This window comes from Sphaerodactylus townsendi, linkage group LG04 (assembly GCF_021028975.2).
Source record: "Sphaerodactylus townsendi isolate TG3544 linkage group LG04, MPM_Stown_v2.3, whole genome shotgun sequence".
Taxonomy (NCBI): domain Eukaryota; kingdom Metazoa; phylum Chordata; class Lepidosauria; order Squamata; family Sphaerodactylidae; genus Sphaerodactylus; species Sphaerodactylus townsendi.
This window is the reverse complement of record NC_059428.1, coordinates 35,836,068-35,855,558: the sequence shown is the minus strand read 5'-3', so window position 1 is coordinate 35,855,558 and position 19,491 is coordinate 35,836,068. Positions and strand designations below refer to the sequence as shown.

General features: G+C 44.5%; 1 protein-coding gene across 1 annotated transcript in view; it reads right to left on the bottom strand.

Moving 5' to 3' along the window:
* Window positions 1–7,831: 7,831 nt before the first annotated feature.
* IGSF11 (immunoglobulin superfamily member 11) overlaps window positions 7,832–19,491 on the bottom strand; it is a 234,028-nt gene continuing 222,368 nt past the window's right edge. Inside the window, exons 3-7 of the mRNA XM_048494402.1 lie at window positions 18,955–19,162; window positions 16,196–16,351; window positions 14,006–14,128; window positions 12,066–12,216; window positions 7,832–10,504 (exon numbers count right to left, since the gene is read on the bottom strand). Of these exons, the coding sequence (XP_048350359.1) occupies window positions 10,063–10,504; window positions 12,066–12,216; window positions 14,006–14,128; window positions 16,196–16,351; window positions 18,955–19,162 (1,080 nt within the window). The 3' untranslated portion in view covers window positions 7,832–10,062. The remainder of the gene's footprint in view (window positions 10,505–12,065; window positions 12,217–14,005; window positions 14,129–16,195; window positions 16,352–18,954; window positions 19,163–19,491) is intronic.

Below are 19,491 nucleotides of genomic sequence, written 5' to 3'. Positions count from 1 at the left end.
AAATTCTCAGCATGCCTGGTGGTGAGAAAAATGCTGAGACCAACCAGGTGCAGTGAGGCAAGGCGGAGGAAGCGAGTCTTAGCTCATCTCACCCACATGTTCCATTTTTGTCTTAAACACACACACACACTTCTCAGCGTGAGGATCTCCTTGTGGAAGAGAAGGCGGCAGGAGCAACCCTAGCTGCAGGAGGAAATCTCCCCTTGAACACCCATGTTGACACATCTCTTTGTGTCTGCTGTGCAAATGACACTGTTAATTGCCGATAACAAAGGTCACTTCCTCATACTGGAAATCTTTGAGAGATGGGGTACAGTCCCGATACAGTCACGCCCAGTTACAGCCACGAATGTGTCAATGAGATGAAAGGCAGCAAATTAAAACAAAAAAAACCCCAAAAAAATCATTATTACGGTAGAAAAAACATTATATGAAGCCCAAGCTTTTAAAAAGTACTCTGTTCATCCTACAGACTAGTAGCTGATGAAAAGGATAATAATTTATTATTTTTCACTGTAGTTGCCCTGCACTGTTAATGCTTTGCTAAAAGTTAGCATTCTGCTTTGCAACACTTCCTGCTTCTTATTACCAGGAGGTCTGTTGAAAAAAAAAGGGTTCCGTTTGCCAAGACTGAAATTTGGGGCAGGGGGGACAAATCAACCCAAAGCAGGTCATCCCAGACGTGACAGCACCTGCAATTCCTCTTGTTTCCAGTAGATGTCAGGCTACAGCTGTTGAAGAAACTGAACTCCTGACCCAAATCCAGAAAGATAAAGAGCCTCTGCCTGATGACTCCAAGCATGCCTAATGGGACTAAGCATACAGGCCTCCCTATTAATCAAAAACTGCCCATCTGCCACAGACAGCATACCTGGACATGGGCAATTTGCACAGGAAAAGAGGGACATTGATCAAGACTATGGATTTGCAACAGGTAACCAGGACAAAATAAATGGGCCCTGCAGGTAATTTATAGATTATTAGCGCTAACAAATGCTGCTTTCATGTGCCGCCGGTTAGGCTTCTAGCCACATGTGATGTCCCTAGAGGTGTGCTTGCAGACACACTCACCTGAACTGTTCCCAGCAATGGGGTGCTCATTGGCACAAAGTTTTTCATCTTTTGGTCCTCTGTTTAGACGAAGAAATACTCTTGTGCAGTTTGCATATACTTAGAAAGCAGTCCTAAACAGGTTTGGAACAGACCTGTTCCAATGGGGCTTATTTCCAGGAGAGTGCTGTTAGGATTGAACAGTGGTAAATTAATGCTAAATGTGTACCTGCCAGTGCTTGAATATCCAACTCTAAGAACTGGAAGCAAAGGCTATAACTTGCAACCACCTGCTATAAGGTAAAACCACCTACCCAACATTTTCCTCAATATTAAATTTAGTTGAAGGGAGTTTCAGATGAATGTTGGAATTCTGGGAGGCTGGATGAAATTCTCATGCATGAAAATGACTTCAGTTTTAAGTCTACAAAACCCATGATGCAGAGCAACATGGTACAACAACAATAACAAAAAAGTGTTAGAGATACAGATTACATTTCATAATATGGGAGAACATGCAGAACTTCCAAATGGTCCCTTTCATATGGACTCTTTAACTTACTTTGGCTTCCGATGACAGATTTTTTAAAAACTAGATTCAAATCCAGGGGCACCTTAGAGATCAACAGGATTTTCAGGGTATGAGTTTTTGAAAATCAAAGTTCTATTCATCTTATTTTTTTTAAGATTAAAATTTATGGTTCCACACACTATAAAATAGCATACTGTCAGATTTCACACACCAGATTTCACACCAGTGACATAATGGTCAAGAGCAGGTGTACTCTAATCTGGAGGAACTGGGTTTGATTCCCTGCTGTGGAACCTTATCTAGGGAATTCAGATTAGCTATACACTCCAGCACACACCAGCTGGGTGACCTTGGGCTAGTCACAGTTATTCTGAGCTCTGTCAACCCCACCTACCTCACAGGGTGTTTGTTGTGAAGGGAAAAGAGAAAGGAGTTTGTAAGCCCCCTTGAGTCTCCTATAGGAGAGAAAGGGGGGATGTAAATCCAACTCCTCCTCCTCCTCCTCCTCCTCTTCTTCTTCTCCTCCTCCTCCTCCTCCTCCTTCTTCTTGATTTCAGTTTTTTTAAAGGTTTCACACCCTTTAAAAATAAAATGTTGCCATTCTACAGTTAATGAAGCCTACTCCCAGTTTTCCAGAATCTATTTTGATTCCTTTTTTGTTCTGCTTTATGTGCGCGAAATTTGTTTTAAAAAATATATCCTATAAGGTAAGGCTAAACTGAATATGCGTAATTGACCCAAAATCTTTCGGCAAGCTTATACGGTAGAATACGGATTTGAACCCAGCTCTCAGATCCCTATCTGGCACCCTGGCCTCACCCTACATGACTCTCAAGGTAGCACTCAAAGCCCCTTGAACAGAGAATCAGAGGAAATAAAGGACAAACTGACAAAAGGTCACAATCTTTTTGTTTTGTTTTGTTCTGCAAACAGAAGACAAATACACTGGTTGGCACAGAGTGCAGGATCTCCATTTAGCCAGCTAAGAAATCAGTGCAGGAGGGCAGAGGAGTGGGCGTTGTCCTCCGCTCTTCGAAACGACATCGATGAGGGACGCTTGTGCTTCTTGAGTGGCTGAGACATACTTCCTTGCACTAGCATCATAGGGACAAATTGCAAAGAATGCTATTTGGATATGGGTTGTGTGAATACTGCTGATGCATGAATTACACCCCTTGGCATGGAGTTCTGGTTCCAGGTTAGTGCTGCATCTGGGAAACCCTGGTTGTAAAATGGATAGGAAACAGCAAGAAGAGAAGAAAACTAGAGCAGCAACCCCCAACATCTCAAGCTGACTTTTTGTTCCATTTTACTGTGTGCCCTTTTAAAAACTGGAGGTGACAGCAGATGGGAGGGGGGGAGGGGGGAAGCAGCGGCAAGAAAATCCAATCATGCCAGAATGCACCGCAAACAGACACGTCCAGATTCATTTGGATGCCTCCAAACAGCCTATTGAGCAATTGGTTCATCTACGATCCCAACCCCACATGATACCGCTTTGCCCAGTCACTGGCTAAGCACAAGAAGCATGTTGGGGTTTTTTAATATATAAAATCTGATTTCTTTTCATTGTCAGATTGACTTTTTTTCAGCGTAAATTTCCCAAATCAGCTGTTCCAAGATTCTGTTCTCTGCAGGCGGTGACTGGTTGTAAGCATCGCTCTTGTCCGTCTTAAGCACAATTTAATAAGTCCAAATCCACAAGATGATCGTGACAGCCCGGAGTGCCAGAAGAATCCTCCACAAGTCCTCTGAACGAACCACATTTAATCTCCTCTCCTTGATGCTATTTGTATTCCGCCCACTCCCAAACAACCGTAGATTAAATCAACCAACCACTCCCTCCTCCCAGTTCAAGCTGGCTGTAGGGAAGGAAGTTCTCCTCCTGACTAGTGATGCTGGAAAGTTTTAAAACACTGGCCATGTGACATGATCCCTCCCCCCCGCTCCATTTGCAATACTTATTCAAGTTGATCCTCCTTGCCCTCAAGTTGCTCTCTGTCTGCAATTAAAATGAAGATGTATCACAAGCTGATCTTCCGCCTTTGCACCTGCAGAGTCTGCATTCATTGGACTCAGCAGCCAAGGCGAGCAGCTGCTGTTGATGCGTGCTCGGGAGCTGACTGATTTGCAGTGCAGTCCTAAGCAAAAATGCACCCTTCCAAACCCACTGATGTCATTGGATTTAGAAGGGCACAACTCTGCTTAGGATAGCACTGTTAATCTCTTGGGTGAACTTGGTTAGACTGTCCTGGTGATGAAATTGACTTCAGCTTTTCGCAAATGTTAATTCCCAATGGGGCCGCAGCTGCTACGGGCTCCTCCTCCTCTTCCTCTGCAAGCATATCCAAGCTAGTAAATATGGAGCACAGAGCAAGGCAATGAGGTAGACCCCCTGGCTCAACCTTTAGCAAATTCAAGGTTTTTTGTAAGGAGAGTCACCAGCGGCTATGAAGCAAATGTGGTTCTTCTTCCTTTAAAAAGGTCCCCTCCCAGAGCCACAGTTTCCTCATTGAGTATAATGAAGCTGAAAAATTGCAAAATATCTGACCCCCCCCCCCAATAAAATCCCACAAAACCCCCATATTGATAAAGGGGTCCAGCATTTTTTTCAGAAATACCAAAACATTTGGTTCTAATATATCAGAATCTGAAAAATACTGAATATTTTTGGTGGCCACCCGTAAAGGAGAACTGCAGTTCTATCTTTATGGCAATGTAGTTAGCAAATATTGTGGCATAGTTAAGTATCAGAGCTGCATGAATTAGATGGTTTTGTGCAAATACAGACTATGCTACTAAATGAAGATGGCTGCTTTCTAAGAATCACAGCACTCTTTAAGAAAAACACCAACTAAGTTTCTAGCCCCTGTGTAAGCCTATTGTAAGTTTACACTGAGGATGTGTTTGAAAATGATTAGGCAATGCCTGATGAACATGGTCTCCAAAGTACGAGAGTTTACTAAATGAGATTTCCAGCAGCTGGAGATTGGGACCTGCAAGCTGTCGTGCCCCTTATCATGTTCGGATCAAACAGTATGGGAATGAATTCAATAAGAATCATTTTTTAAAAGTACAACGTGAACTCTTGGACTTCTGAACTTCTTGAAAGCACAAAGGAGGCAAATCCCTCCTAACAACCTGCTTCAAGCTATTGGCTGTAAAAAATGTAACCAGTAGAAATCTCTTTTCTCCAGATATCAGGAAGAAGGGGTTAAGATCTGGGCTCCCTGTACGTAGCACACATATATGTGCCATCAAGTCACAAACGACTTCTGGTGACCCTGGTAAGTTTTCAAGGCAAGTGATAAGCAGTTTTTCATTGCCTTCTTCTGAAGAGGCTTCCTTGGTAGTTTTCTATCCAAGAACCAGCCCTGCTAAGCTTCCAAGATCTGAGGAGAGCAGATTTCTCCTCTCCTTATATGCTGTACACTTGTAAACATTTATTCCTTTTAATAGTAGCTCTTCTGGCTCTGTTCATTCAGAAATTCTGAGGCATCACCCTTCCATCTTGCTGGCTGTTCTTTACCCCCAGGAAAAAGCACCACTTTTTGCTTCTTGCACTATTTCCTTCCTCCTACACCTGTTGCTGGCTGTCAGAACCAGACATGCAGACAGTGCTTAGAGAAAAGCTGGTATTTTCAGTTTCTGATCCAGACATCAGTGTTTACTCAGTCATTTTCATTTTCCTTCCTCCTGCCTCAGGCAGAACAGATACAGCCAATGGCCAAGAAGTTGAAACTGCTCTCTCAAGTTTTCTGGCTATCATGAGGAAGCTCATTGCCTACGGAAGAAAATACACCAACTAGTATGCTGACTGTTGTGTGTGTGTGTGCGCGCGCGCGTGCGTGCGTGCGTGTAACTCTTGGAGTGTCCACTTTCAGTGAAAAATCAGAACGGATGAAGGAATGAGACATTGGTTCTCTGTTGTTGAAGTATCTGTTGGCCAGATATGATGAAGAGTGCACACCTGGTGGGGATGAGAATTAGCACAAATTCATAATCAAATAAATCTTTAGTCCCCTAGTCATTCAGTAAAATGACAAGAGTGCTTCTTGTCATTCAAGGCTGAAATGGAACTTTTCTTAGTTGCAGGCCATGGTACTTATATATACGGTGTACATAATTTATATATATATCATACATATAATATACATAATGCATATTTATTGACACAATATGCATAGGAAAAATTTGGCCCCAGAAAGTGGTGTAAAAATACAGATTCAGTTTCTACAAAAGAGCAGGAAACTTGATAAGGGGATGTTTTAATCAAACCACCAACCTTGCAAAATTTAACTGGATCCCTCAACAGAACTCAGCTAAATTGTCACATAGAACTATTTTCCTGTTGGACGGTTTTGGATGCTAGCACTGTGGGTTTTACAGGACCATTCTATGCAAAATTAAGCCCTTTTCAGTTCTTTAATGGATTTCAGTGGGCCAACTTTGCTTTCAATTGCATTGTTAATTATTTGAATCTACACTGGCTTCATTGTCCTGTGCCAGGTATGATCAAGTGGTGGAATAGCATGTAGCAGTCAGTAACATCAGCAAACAAAACTACCTTCCTCCAGATATCAAAGGGCACAGGAAATGTAAGCTGCAAAATATTGTTGTTGTTCTCTGTTTTTCCAAAGCTTTGCGGAATAGTTATGACTTTGGTAATTTGACTTTGCCATGACGACTGGGCTAGCAGTTGTCAGAGACTTTAATCAACAACTGGATGCAGAATAATGAAACTCCAGACCAAGAGGGGACCAAATGTCCATGCTGTGATTCTGCTCCTCCAGTTTGTCCCTGAGCAATGTCGAGGTGGGAAATCACCCAAGAAATCCTGATGAAAGGATTTTGCTTGTTCTGTTCTTTTATTGGTCTAGGGGTTCAAACTGACCTTTAATCATCCATCTTCCCAAATACCAGGTTCATTTAAGAAAGTGGTAAAATTAATTCTGGAATTAGAAGGCTCCTGCTCAGTTTGGCACAGTTGACATTGTCATTAGTTCATTCACACACACACACCCTTGTACATTATTGATGCTCATGTGCACATTGATAAAATGCTACATTAAAACGAGTGATCTTGGCCATGGCATCAAGATTTTGATGCGCAGCAGATGACCAAGTCAAGAGGTGCATGTTTTGCTGATGTGCTGCTGCACATTGATAGAATGACACATCAAAAGAAATTTGAAGGAAACCAGCCTAGCCTCATACAGTGTCATGATTTTCTTTTGGCTGCAGCAGTCAGTAAAATCCACAGCTACACATACATATCATGATGCAATCATACATACAAGAACGTCAAGACTGCTTGTTTGCCATGTCTGTCAATGCATCCTCGTACACTGTTAATGTCAAGAAAGAGAAGTTAAAATGAATGGAAAGGATTGAAAGTTGTGGCAACCTGGAGGCAGAGAGCTTTGTATGATGTTTACACGTAGCGGACAGAACAAAGAATTCCTTTTGCAATTCAGCTTTGGAAGAAAGAGCAGACAAATCCAAGGAAGAATTTGAATGGAAGCAATTTCAGAAACACCACTACTAAAAAAACATGAATTATGAGCCTCAGAATATATTGGGGGTGGTGGGGTATATAATAAGTCCACTCTTAGTGAAAGAAATATGGACTGCAAACCAGGATGCCATCCTCCAGATGGCAGCTGGAGATCTCCTGGGACTACAACTAATCTCCAAGGCAACAGAGATCTGTTCCCTTGGAGGAAATGGCTGCTTTGGAAGGCACTGTACTTCTTGAAGCCCCTCCCCTCTCCAAACCCCACCCTCCTCAGCTTCCACCCCCAAATCTACAGGTTTTTCCCAACCTTGAGCTAACTGCAAACTAAGACTGCTCTTACAATGTCACTGACCAGTCCCAGTTTCATATCATCTCTCCTCCAAAAAGTACGGGTAGCAGGCATGGCCTTACCCTCCTTCATTTTATTTTCAAATAATTGTGAGGTAGGTGAGGCTTAGAGCAAGCGGCTGGCCCAAAGTCACCCAGCAAGCTGCATGACTGAGTAAGGATTTGACCTCAACTAGGTCCCAGTCTTGTTTTACGTCCCTAGTTCTGCAAAGTGCACAGAATGACTCTTTGGTGGCAGCCCCCCCCCCCCCGTTTTTGGACCCCAGAAAATGCCCCACCCTGTCATCTCTTGTCTCTTACTCTGACCACATTGGTTATGACGAGTCCTTCAAGAAAGTGGGTGGAACCATAGCAGACGGGTGACAAAAGGGTAGAAGAACTGATTTCTCTTTTATACGAATAAAAGTCTTTTTATTGAATTTGTTTAGACAATTAGAAAGAACAAAGAAAGAGGAGGAAACAGTCTCATGAACAGTAGAACCCAAAAAAGAGCTTTCCGAGCACTGGAGTTTAGGGCTGCTCTAGGCAGCATCACTTTGAAATGTCTCTTACGATTCTTGTTGTTATAAAAGGACAGAGAGAGAGAGAGAGAGAGAGAGAGAGAGAGAGAGAGTTACTTTGCTTTCTATTTTCACATTACAGTTTTAAAAGCCACTCTTCCTCTCCCCTGCCGCCCCCCCCCCCGGGCCCCTAACTCCAGATAAACCAGCAGTGAGCACATGGGGAGAGAGATTGCTCCCTGGGAAACACCTGTCTGCCTGGTGTGCTCAAAAGTCGATCAAGCAAGTTGTGTGTGCCCTACACGAGGGAGGAGGGACTCTGAGTGTGTGTGCATGTGGGGGAGGGGAAGAATCGAAATTTTCCCAAAGCAAAGAAGGCACAGAATCTCAGCTAAGCTTCAAAACCCAGTGCAACCCAAGGGGCGCTTCCTGTACAGGTCTAGAGGGAAGGCCCAGGCCGGCAGCTAGCTCTCTCCTGATGGCCTCCCTGTCCATTTGAAAGAAAAGGACAGCTGGGGTGAGGCAGAGCGGAAGTGGAAGAGCGCTCTTGGTTGATCTCTAGAAACCCCATTCCCAGTGCATGTTGGAAGGTGGAGAGGAGCCTGTGGAACAAGCCGCCTCGTTCGTTCCTAGTGCTGGGGTTAGATAGGAAAGACGTCTTTTGTCAGTGCAGAAGGAAAAGCCCGTTCAGTGCTTTTGAGGGGAGTGTTTTCCCTTTAAGGAGATCAGTGTGTCAGCATTACAAATGAGGCAGGTGTAGACAGCGGGACTCCATGAAGTGTCCCTTGGCTCCGCCTCCTCGAGGTATTAGGAAATGGCCCCCAGCTCTGAATCCCTCCCTGGGGCATGAAAGACCCTCATCAGCTTCTAAGCCCTTCCACTTCGATTAAGGCTAGTTAAATTGCAAGAGTCAGAACCTGGAAAGCTGCAGGGGCAGGGGAGACGGGAGGGCGATTGGGCCTTGCACCATCCTGCCACCATGGGATGCCGCTTAGAACTGGCCAGACCACAAAGGGGGAGGGGATAAGGGCACCACTGCAGCCATGAGCCACCCCTGGGTTACTCCTTGCTCGCTCCTCTGTTCCCCTCCCCCCAGTACTAAAAAGAAGTCTGAAAGACCGAAGGTTCCATGTGACACCTCCAAGTGAATGTTCCTCAAAAGTTTGGCCAGCCCCATCGGCCCTGTAGGGAGACCCTGCCATGCAAACGGCCTAAGCGTTGAAGTCCAGCTCTGGGAAAGGGAAGCCACACATCTGGGGAAGCACAGCAGCCTGCTAAACAAGGGAGGCTTCAGCCATCCATCCTGCATCATTCCTCAAACTCCTCCTCTTAGCAACAGCAGCAGCAGCAGCAGCATTTCTGGCACCAAGCAGCTCCTTGGTGTGGGAAGTGGGAGGAACGGGGACGATGCCGGGGTGACAGCAGTGCCCATGGCGGTGACGAAGGATGGAAGAAAGCATCCAAAAAACTAGTGCAGGGAGAACATCCAGTTGGGAAATAGCAAAGAGAAGTGAGGGAGATCAAAAGAAGAAATAAAGATACAAACATAATTCTCCAGCCAATTCCCAACCCCCAAACCCCGATCCTCTTCTTGCTTGGCCTGGTTTGTGATTATCTTTCTGCCTCGTCCTGCTTGGCCGGCCGCTCACCGCTTGCTCCTATTTCAACATTTGTTTGGAGCCCTGTGATAGACATGCCAAGTCTAGGCTGTTGAGTCCTCTCCTCTAATGGCCCATCCACTGACCAGAAGGCTCTGCAAGCCCTGCCTTGCCTCACTCGTCCTTGTGGCCACCTTCCCAACTTTTCATGAGGCAGAGCTTGGCAAACAAATGTGGTGTCATCCCCCTGAGATGTGTTGTGTTGCCCCCTTTGCCCCTGGCCTTGGCACATCCAGCTACAGCTGAGGAGCCCCCTGAGATCCTTAGGGTGGGGTAGCAAGGGAGGAACCATCACACCCAGTGGGAAATACTTGATAGGGGGTGCAAGAGAGCTCGGAAGAGAGGTCTGATCTTCCCCTTGGATGCACTGTGGGCAGGAAGAGGAGAGTCTCTTGTTTGAATCAGGTCTTCACCCCCACTCAGTGCAACAGGTTCTCATTTTCCTTAGAGCCAGGCCTACACCAAAGAGCCTGCTCGGCTCTGAGCTGGCACCATAACAGGCACGGCCCCTATCCTCTCCAACGTTGCCTGGCTCACAGCATAGGAGCGCGTGTGCTGGGGTCTTGGCTTTCGGCTCACTGAGCCATTGCTCCTGGACATCTCCTGAGGAGAGGGGGCAGTGTTGGTTGTCACCACCAATGTCTTGGGTGGAGGCGGGGTTGGGTGGCCTCCATTGGCATAGATGGGGCGGGTATTGGTGCTCCCAGTGCGGGAAAAGGACTGGCGCGCATCATTGTTGAGGCGAGGGAAGGAGTCTGTGGCATGGTTGGCTTTGGGGTCATTCCAGTACCGACTGTTATAGGTGTTGGATGAGGTGAGGGTGTCATTCTCTGATGAGGAAGCATCACCATGGAATGCTTTTGTGGATGACGAGCATTTGGGTGGCAGATCATCCTCCCTAAAGGAAGCCAAAGGAGATGGTTAGGATTGCAGTTGCACCCCTTTCTTCATCCCCTCATCCCCACCATGCTCACAAACTCACCCTTGTGGAGTAAAGGCGGAAAGCGCAAAGCAATGATAACCCCCATTTACATCGTTTTGGTTCAATGATGTAAAGGAAAAAAGGTCAAGCAAAGGTCAGAGCAGAATGCTGAAGTCATGCACCTTGAAGTATCCATAAAAACCAACTTAGCCTCTGAGTAAAGGAAATAATGTTTTCAATCCATACTCTGCCTACCTAAGAGGTTAAAATAAGTCCATCAACAGCATTAACGCTTTGCTAACAAATATTTCATCAAGAAAAATAGTTTAGTGTAAGTCAAAAAACATCATGGGATTTGTGAAAATGTCTTAAGGGTCTTGAAAGAGGATGACGTTGTCTGGTTCTCCTTTGGCGTGGTGTTGAGTTTTAATCAATAACTGGATAAGTTTTACTTTTCTGCAGTAATGTAATTTTGCTTGCTTTGTTCAAGGGTCAGAGTCTTGAACTCATGTAGGGGAAGATGCTTTTCTTGGTCATGATCAACCAAATAAAGACTTAAGCTTCTAAAAAGGAATGTGTCTGTCATCCTAAATTTCCTCCTGAAGATGGTTATAAAGGAGGGATTGGGGTTGCCGGGGTCAGCCACGGGTCCTGACCGACTGCTGTGATGCACTCCTCTTGCTCGCCCAGCTTCAGCATTGAATTGGGCTGCAGTCCCATTTAATCCCAAAAGTGTCCTGTGGTTATTCACCTGGAAGCTCTGCACATCTAGTCGCAAATAATTTTTTTCTGCAGCTGTTTTGGTGTTTTATTGTTCTACGGTGTGCATTGATATTTTTTGGTTTAATTTATAGATTGCTTGGTTTAACTGCTTGTGGAGAACTTGGGAAAATGGTATATGAACACGTAACATAGGTAACTAATGTAAGAATCAGGAATGAGATTCCTGTGTGTTGGAATCTAATTCTTATCAAGGAAAAGAAGATCTCCTTAGAACCTGTAGCTCAGTGCAAGGGAAGAGGAAGATTGTTTGTAGGTTATGCGCATAGGAAAACTGATGAAGAAGCATAACCTAACTATGTGAAAGAAAGATTCCCACCCCCACCATGGGGTTTCTTGGCTTAAAAAACCTTCTGAAAAAGGGGGGTCTCTTGCAAGTGGCCTGAGCCACTGCCCTTCTTTTGCAGCCTAAATGTTTGTTCAAGAGAGGGAGCTCTTTTAGTCTGTTGAAGCATTAGTGGAGCACACTATTTCAGATGAAATTAGAGAATCCGCTCATTACATCTGAAGACGGAGGCTTTAGTCCCTGACAGATCATGCTGAAATAAAATCCTGTTAGTCTTTAAGGTGTCACAGGATTTATGCTTATTTTGGCATGCAGTTTTGCTGTAAGATTGCTGTAAGATTGTGTAAGATTTTTGCTGTAAGATCTTTGCTGTAAGATTGTATGTGTGTGCGTGTGTGAGAGAGAGAGAGAGAGAGAGAGAGAGAGAGAGAGAGAGAGAGAGAGAGAGATGTAGCTTCTCTAAGGCCAAACCTTATCTCATTGGGAATTTCCTCCTCCTCTTCTTCCTTGTGTTTATTTTTCCAATAAAAGAGTGTCACGGCCACCAAGACAATGCAGATCACAAGTACCACTGCTCCTGCAGCTGCAGCTCCAGCAATCAGGCCAATGCTCCGTGGATGCGCTACATAAAACATGGAATATATGAAAGATCTGAATGAGGAGAAAGCATGGCATGAGTTCACAGAGCCACAATATGTCTTTACAGCATGAGATACAATAGTCTTGTCTAGGTTGGTCTCTACCTACAACTCCATCAAGCTGTTTCAGCTACTAGGCCGGGACCACTAAAGAGAGGTGGATAGAAGCAGTTTTAGAAGCAGTTTTAGAACATTGCTCACTCTATTCAAAAATAACTTCTGATGACAAAAAGATCTTCACTGAAGAATTTGAATTTGTGCAGAAGGTAGCCTAGTGCATCCAAGGGATGTCCTCAGGATGCCATGGGTGTTGCTAAGGCCACTGATGAAATGAGAAGACAACATTTACAACAGTCATTTTCCACAGTGGAGGTCCTTGCGCACATACACACTACAGTGGATTACAGAATCCATTCTGGTTTCAGTACCCTACTCTGTAACTTGGCATCTTTTGATGGTCCCATGCACTCCAGATATGCTCAAGAAGGCCCAACATGAAGATGACTTTAGCCATGGCCACATCTATATACAAGATGCACTTCTGATTTCCTGTGTAGAGTCCCACACTGGAAGAAGGATTCAAAGATCTCACTGTAGGAAACATGGCAGAAGATATCTGGGTACCTGCAAATTTTACTGCTGCCAAGATCCATAAATGTCCATATAACACATCTAATGGAGATTTGAGATCTATGTAAAAAAGGCAAAAACAGTCCTGGGGGAAGGAGTTAATCTGAAGTGGAGCTCCAGCATATAGGAGATTTATTCCCATTCCACCCGGCAAGGGATTCCTGATTTAGACCACCCAAACCTGAGAGTTGCTGTTTGCCCCTTTGGGGGAAAAGTGGCAAAGGACCTGGATCTCTTCTCCATACATGGTTCTTTTTAGCAGTTAGCAACAACAGTCATGCCTAATCTGTCCCTGAGCAAATGACTCAACTTCCCATAACTTTACAATGAATAAAATAAGTCAGTGACAGAATGTGGGGTTGGCCAACCTGCAGCTCTGGCGGAAAGCAATAGTGCTTTCCTTGCATCTTGTTTGTGCATTAATATCTGGCAGGCACTGAGAGATAGACATGGAAATGATTTAATGGAACAAATACTTGTTTCAGGGACCACTCACAACCATTGCTTTTTTAAACTTATCGTCTGTACACCTAAAATGTAGCTCCCAAACTATCACTCAAATCCTGGTTGCCTCTACAAGTACTAGTTGTTTTTCCTTGTCTCTGCTGCCTGAGATGGTGTCATTTGAGAATGGGCAGGATTAAACTAGAAATCCTGCATTCAGACATCATGTGGAACCATAGTTAAGGCTACCAGTGGTTGATAAACCAACACTTAGATCCTGGCTTCAGATCCTGGCTTGGTGTATCCAACCAGAAAAATGTGCAAGAAAAATAATTGGTTTTTATACCTTACTTTTTCTGGACCTTTAAGGAGTCTCAAAGTGGTTGACAATCACCTTCTCCTCCTCTCCCCACAACAGACATTTTGTGAGAGAGTTCTGAGACAACTGTGAGTAACCCAAGTCATCCAGAAGTCTTCTTATGTAGGAGTGGTGAATCAAACCTGGATCTCCAGATTAGAGTCTGCCACTCACTTGGAGGAGCAGGGAATCAAACCTGGTTGTCCAGATTAGAGTCCTCTGCTCTTAACCACTATGTTAAGTGGCTGGCTGTAGCCACTGCAACCAGGGTTAGCTTAGTTAAACCATGGTTTAGCATGATGTCTGGCCCGAGCCATTGTCCCTCACTGAAATGGACTTACGTGTAATCACTTGAACTTCAAGAAAACAGGTGCTGCTTCCAATGACGTTAGAAGCTACGCACTGATAACGCCCTGAAGACATGGTGCTGATATTGCGCAGAACGACTGTACCCTGAACTTGATCTAAATGGAAAGGAAGGAAAATATCATAACTGAACTAGGAAGAAAAAGAAATAACCACCAGTCCAACACAACTTTAAAAAGACAAATTCCAAACTGGCAAGTGCACCTATAATTACATAGTAACCCTAACAAGGAGAGAATGTAGGTTGTGGTTGGGCACATTATTGAACAGCAGATTGGCCTTATTTCATTTCAAGTACAGATTTTTCAGCTGGAGGCCAACATTTTACCAAAACAGCCATGATCAGCAATTGCTGCCATGGCCAAAGCAAAATCTCTATCCATGTGATTGTTTTGAGGACTGCTAATACACTTCTCACAAGATGGATTCAATTTACTTTGCAAGTCACTTCCAGAATTTATGACCTAATCCTGACTCAGAGACTCCATTCCATTGGCAGCAAAGGTGAGAAATAAATATGCTTCAGATGCTTTCTTCCTTAATTAGTTTGTTATTTACCTTACTTTATTCCACTTTTATTTATCTTTACTATGGAAGAGAGAGGCTAAATCCCCTGACCTCTCTCATCATCCATTAGGTATAAAAACTGAAGTTCTTCAAGTTTGTAACATAGAGAATTGAAATAGCAAGCTTGTCTCCCCTTTCTGTGATTCTCTATATGAATATATTATTTTATTTCCTTCCATAGCATCTGAAGAAGTCACCTCTGACTCATGAAAGCTCATAGTGGAATAAATGTTGCTAGGCTTTACAGGGCCCCTCGACTTCTTCTCTCTTTTTTTGCTACAGTAGACTGACACAGCTGTCCCTCTGGAATATTTACTTGGCCAATCAATTTCTATCTGGGACCTGGAAAGCATATCTCTAGAGGAGAGGAACCAAAAGCAGCAAAACAGTCAGGGTTTATAGCATGTCTGGAAAGAAGTCCCGCAGGCCTAGGAAGGCAGAGAAACAGATATGCATGGCCTCTCAATTGTCCGGCTCCTCATTTCTACTTCTTCCCTGACCATGCAGTCTAGTGGCACAACTGCACTGCAGTTCTACTGTGATGTACTCTGAAATGTCATACTTACAGCTGTGGTAGCTAACCATTTTGGCCAAGCCCCGAACAGATTTTTTTTTTATACACTCTATAATCAGAAAAGCCACTAGAGGGCACCTCGTACCCTGAAGGCTCAAAATGCATGAGTGGCCATTGAATTTTATTTGTTTTTTTACAATGATCATGACTATATTCAATGTCTTCCTCTGCTCTTTGACCCCTTGGATAGGGTTAAGGTGTCTTCATTCAGCACAAATAACCTGGTAGCAGTTTTGGCTGAGCCCAGTGTAAACAGAACTGATGAATTTGCCTGATATCAAATTAGACTGCCATGACTCACCATAATGGGTTTATGGGTAGAAAGCAGTGGTGGGATTCAAATAATTAAACAACTGGTTGTTTACAAGCACCATTTGAACAACCGGTTCTGTCGAAGTGGTGCGAACCTGCTGAATCCCACCACTGGTAGAAAGGTTCTGACTGAATATTGGGGGGGGGGGGGATTACAGTAATAGTTGTGCAATAGTGGAATCAGCTGCCTAGAGAGGTGATGAGCTCCCCCTCACTGGCAGTCTTCAAGCAGTTACTGGACAAACACTTGTCCAGGGGTCTACAAACTATGGCTCTCCAGATGTTCATGGACTACAATTCAAAGCAGCCCATCAGCATGGCCAAGTGGCAGGGCTGATGGGAACTGTGGTACATGAACATCTGGAGAGCTGTAATTTGCAGACCCCTGCTAGGCTGATCCTGCATTGATCAGGGGGTTGGACTACATAGCATGTATTGCTCCTTCCAAGTCTATGATTCTCTCTAACTCAGTATTAACCCCTTTGATTGGTAGTGGCTTTCCCAGATGTCTGATGGAGAAACACATCTGTCCACACCTGATACCAGATATTCTTTAAACAGAGTTGCCAGGGATTGATACAAACAAAACAAGTAGCCTACCATGCAAAGCAAGTATCCTACCACATTACTTCCCACACCCTTAGCAAGCATAGCAAAAATAAAATCACCATGGGGAGTGGGGTGAAGCAGGAGGGAAGCATGTCACAGTCACCTTGTGTTGCTGTTGGAGGCAGCTTGGGAGTGTTGTCCAGTCTCTCCCAGTAGTATGTTGGCCGAGGAATGCCCTCTTCAGAATTGCAGGTCAGTGTGATGTCACTGCCGATGTTTAAAGGGCCCTGAACCCTGCAGATTGGTGAAGAGGGAGGAACTGCAAACAGAGAATAGAGAAGAAGAAAAAGGCAAGGTCAGGAGCTATGTTCAATCCTTGCTTTTCCACTTAAACAAATGAAGAAACAGGCTGAGAAAAGAAAGCAGCAGATGGCTCCAAACTCAGAGGGAAGCAACAGGCGACTCACTTGCTAAGCTTTCTTCACCAGTAAGCAAACTCAGTCGTAACTGCTGACTTAACTGTGGCCATTTTCCATTAGCGTCCTCTGTGGAGAAGAGCTAACATCTGCAGCTCCCCACCAGTTCACTCAATAAAGATCTCACTAAAACTTTTAGCCTCAAGCCAAATTCTGGTATCTGGCTAAGGACTGGAAGTTTAATTTTCACTCCTATGCAAGATAATACCGCTGACTGGTAGAAAATATGTCCTCAGATGCACCAAATACAATTTTAATAAATAATTAGGGATGAGAATGGACCATAGATAGCTGTTTTCCTACTTCTTCTTGTTTGCACACCCCTTTCCTGCAAAGATAGTCTGATCTCTCTATCTTTCAGCATCTCTGAAATTCAGCTCCCCTGTATTTCTATGTTTGTGCTGTCAAATCACAGCTGACTTGTGGTGACTCCGGCAAAGAGTTTCCCAGGCAAGTGAGAAGCAGAGGTAGTTGGTCATTGTAATCCTCTGAAGAGTCTTCCTTGGTAACCTCCCATCCACTCTGGTTAGGTTATATATACTATACCCTGTTCAGGATAAAGATGACAGGAGATTTATGAATTCATCTGCCATTTCCTGGATCATCTTGTTCTAGAATGCTCCCCTTGGGTCCTAGTGCCTACCTAGTTCTGTCTCCAAGGCACTAGGAACCCAGTGGAGCATTCTAGAACAAAGAAAGTTCACGAAATGGCAGAAGAATTCACAAATCTCCTGTCATCTTTATCCTGAACAGGGTGTATACAATTACACACACATGCCCTATATTTTTACAAGTCTATTACTACTGCTATATGAATTGCAAACTACTAAGGAATCAGTGGGCAGTAAAGCCCAAAATGAGTTCTTATATTGCCACAGAATGTTCACAAACATTCTCAATGTTGAGGGAATGAAACCCACGACAGAACATTTGCAAACCAGTCCCACTTGTGCAACAGAAGCAAATATTAAGTTTAGCTGGAGGGGGGGGGGGGGCGGGTCCTGAAGTTGCATGGTAGTAAAAAAAGTTGTGGGCAGGACTGGATATTGAGGGCTAGAATATTCAATAGACAGAAATGGTAGGAACATAAACTCCTGGGCAGAGCAGCTGAAGTAAGGGTTCAGACAAGGCAATGGATGGCAGAAGGAACCGCGAAGAGGGAGGCCTACCAAAAAACATGAAATAATGGAGTAGATCCAACCATCTTCCAAGTAACCTTCATCTAGCCTAAGGAACTTTCCTCCAATCAAAAAAGACTCCAATGGAAGAGCCACTTAAGTTGGGGGAAGTCTTTTTAGGCTACAGGAAACCTTAAAACCTTGACCAGTGCAGCAGGAGGATATGGGAAGGATCTCCTACTCCAGTGGTTGGTGGAAGTATGGAGTTGAAGAAAAGACACCCTAAGTGAAAGTGAAGTGGAAGACCTTCATCTAAGACCTAAGAAAAGGGAGGGCAACAAGCTGCATGGAAAAGGCAAGTGGGCAGACGAGCAAATTTTGGAAGGAGTCCGATGGGCCATGGAGCAAAGTGCTTGCCAGGAGACCAGACCATTGGAGTCCACATGCTGAGAAGGCTCCTGTACCTCCACAGGACAAAAGGACAAGCATAGGACAAAAAAGTGTGCCAGGTAAGACTGTTCTTGTCACTGTAGTACTGTGATGGGGAAAAATCCTTTCCAAGGATTGCTACAGCATGGGAAAAGATGGAACATCCCCTTTCTGTGGCTTGCCTCCTTTTTATTCTTGCCTTCTGTGTTGTCACATTGGCTGGAGGTATAGTCCAAGTTGCAAGGAAGAGAAATAAAATGGTCTTCTGTGTGGTCACAGCAATCAAGGTGTTTGGACAATCCCTATACCAAATGCCTTCCCACCATCACAATCATGTGGCTTCAAACAACCAGGGTGTGGCTGGAGAGCATTTTCAATTGGAGGAATGGCAGAGGAGGAGGAAGGATTCACTATTACACAATTTATTGTCGAAGGCTTTCACGGCCCGAATCACTTGGGTGCTGTGTGGTTTCCGGGCTGTATGGCCGTGTTCTAGCAGCATTCTCTCCTAACATTTTGCCTGCATCTGTGGCTGGCATCTTCAGAGGATCCTCTGAAGATGCCAGCCACAGATGCAGGCGAAACATTAGGAGAGACTGCTGCTAGAACATGGCCATACAGCCCGGAAACCACACAGCACCCAAATATTACACAATTTTTCCCAGCACCACATTTCCAATCCGTATGTGGTGCCTCCCCCCCCCATGACAGCAAGTTTTCAAGCTAAATCACAGATCCAGAATATCAAACATACTTTGATGATCACCAACCCTGATCTTTTTGACAATCTTCTGGTCAGATCTACCGTACTCATTCCTATCTGAGATAACCTATGCATAGGAATTGCCCTTCTTTTTACACGCCTCCACTCTTGGCAGTCCCTCTTGCAAAGCACATACCCAAGACATTGAGCCCAATGACTCCGATATTCCGGCCACCTCGGTCTGGTAGGTTGTTGACCAAACACTGGTAAGTCCCGGTGTCGGACAGTTGAGTGTTGTTGATGAAGATGGAGGCACTGGTGGTTGGCATTGTCATTGCAAACCCAACTCGCCCGTAAAACTGGGGTGCACCATCAAAAATCTGACCACCCTGGTAAATAATAACCTGGAAAAGAAAAGCACAACATCCTGTGGTTTTAGAATGGTAAATACACATATGTCCCAACTGTGTTTCAAAGCCAGACAGAGTGCTTGGATGCTGACTAGGCAGCCTTTTTATACTTTTGCCACCATGGAGGAGAACAAAGCATCCCTTAGTGAAGAGCCAGCCCTTGTTCATTAAAATGTTTCCCTTCCCATTCAGAAGCACCACACAAAAAGAGGTTGAGAAGTAGCAACAGTGGGGAAGATGTTCTTGGAGAGGGTGCACATTTTCCTTGCTTGAACAAATGAGAGAGAGACAGAGAGAGGGAGAAGGGTCTGCCCTCACTGACT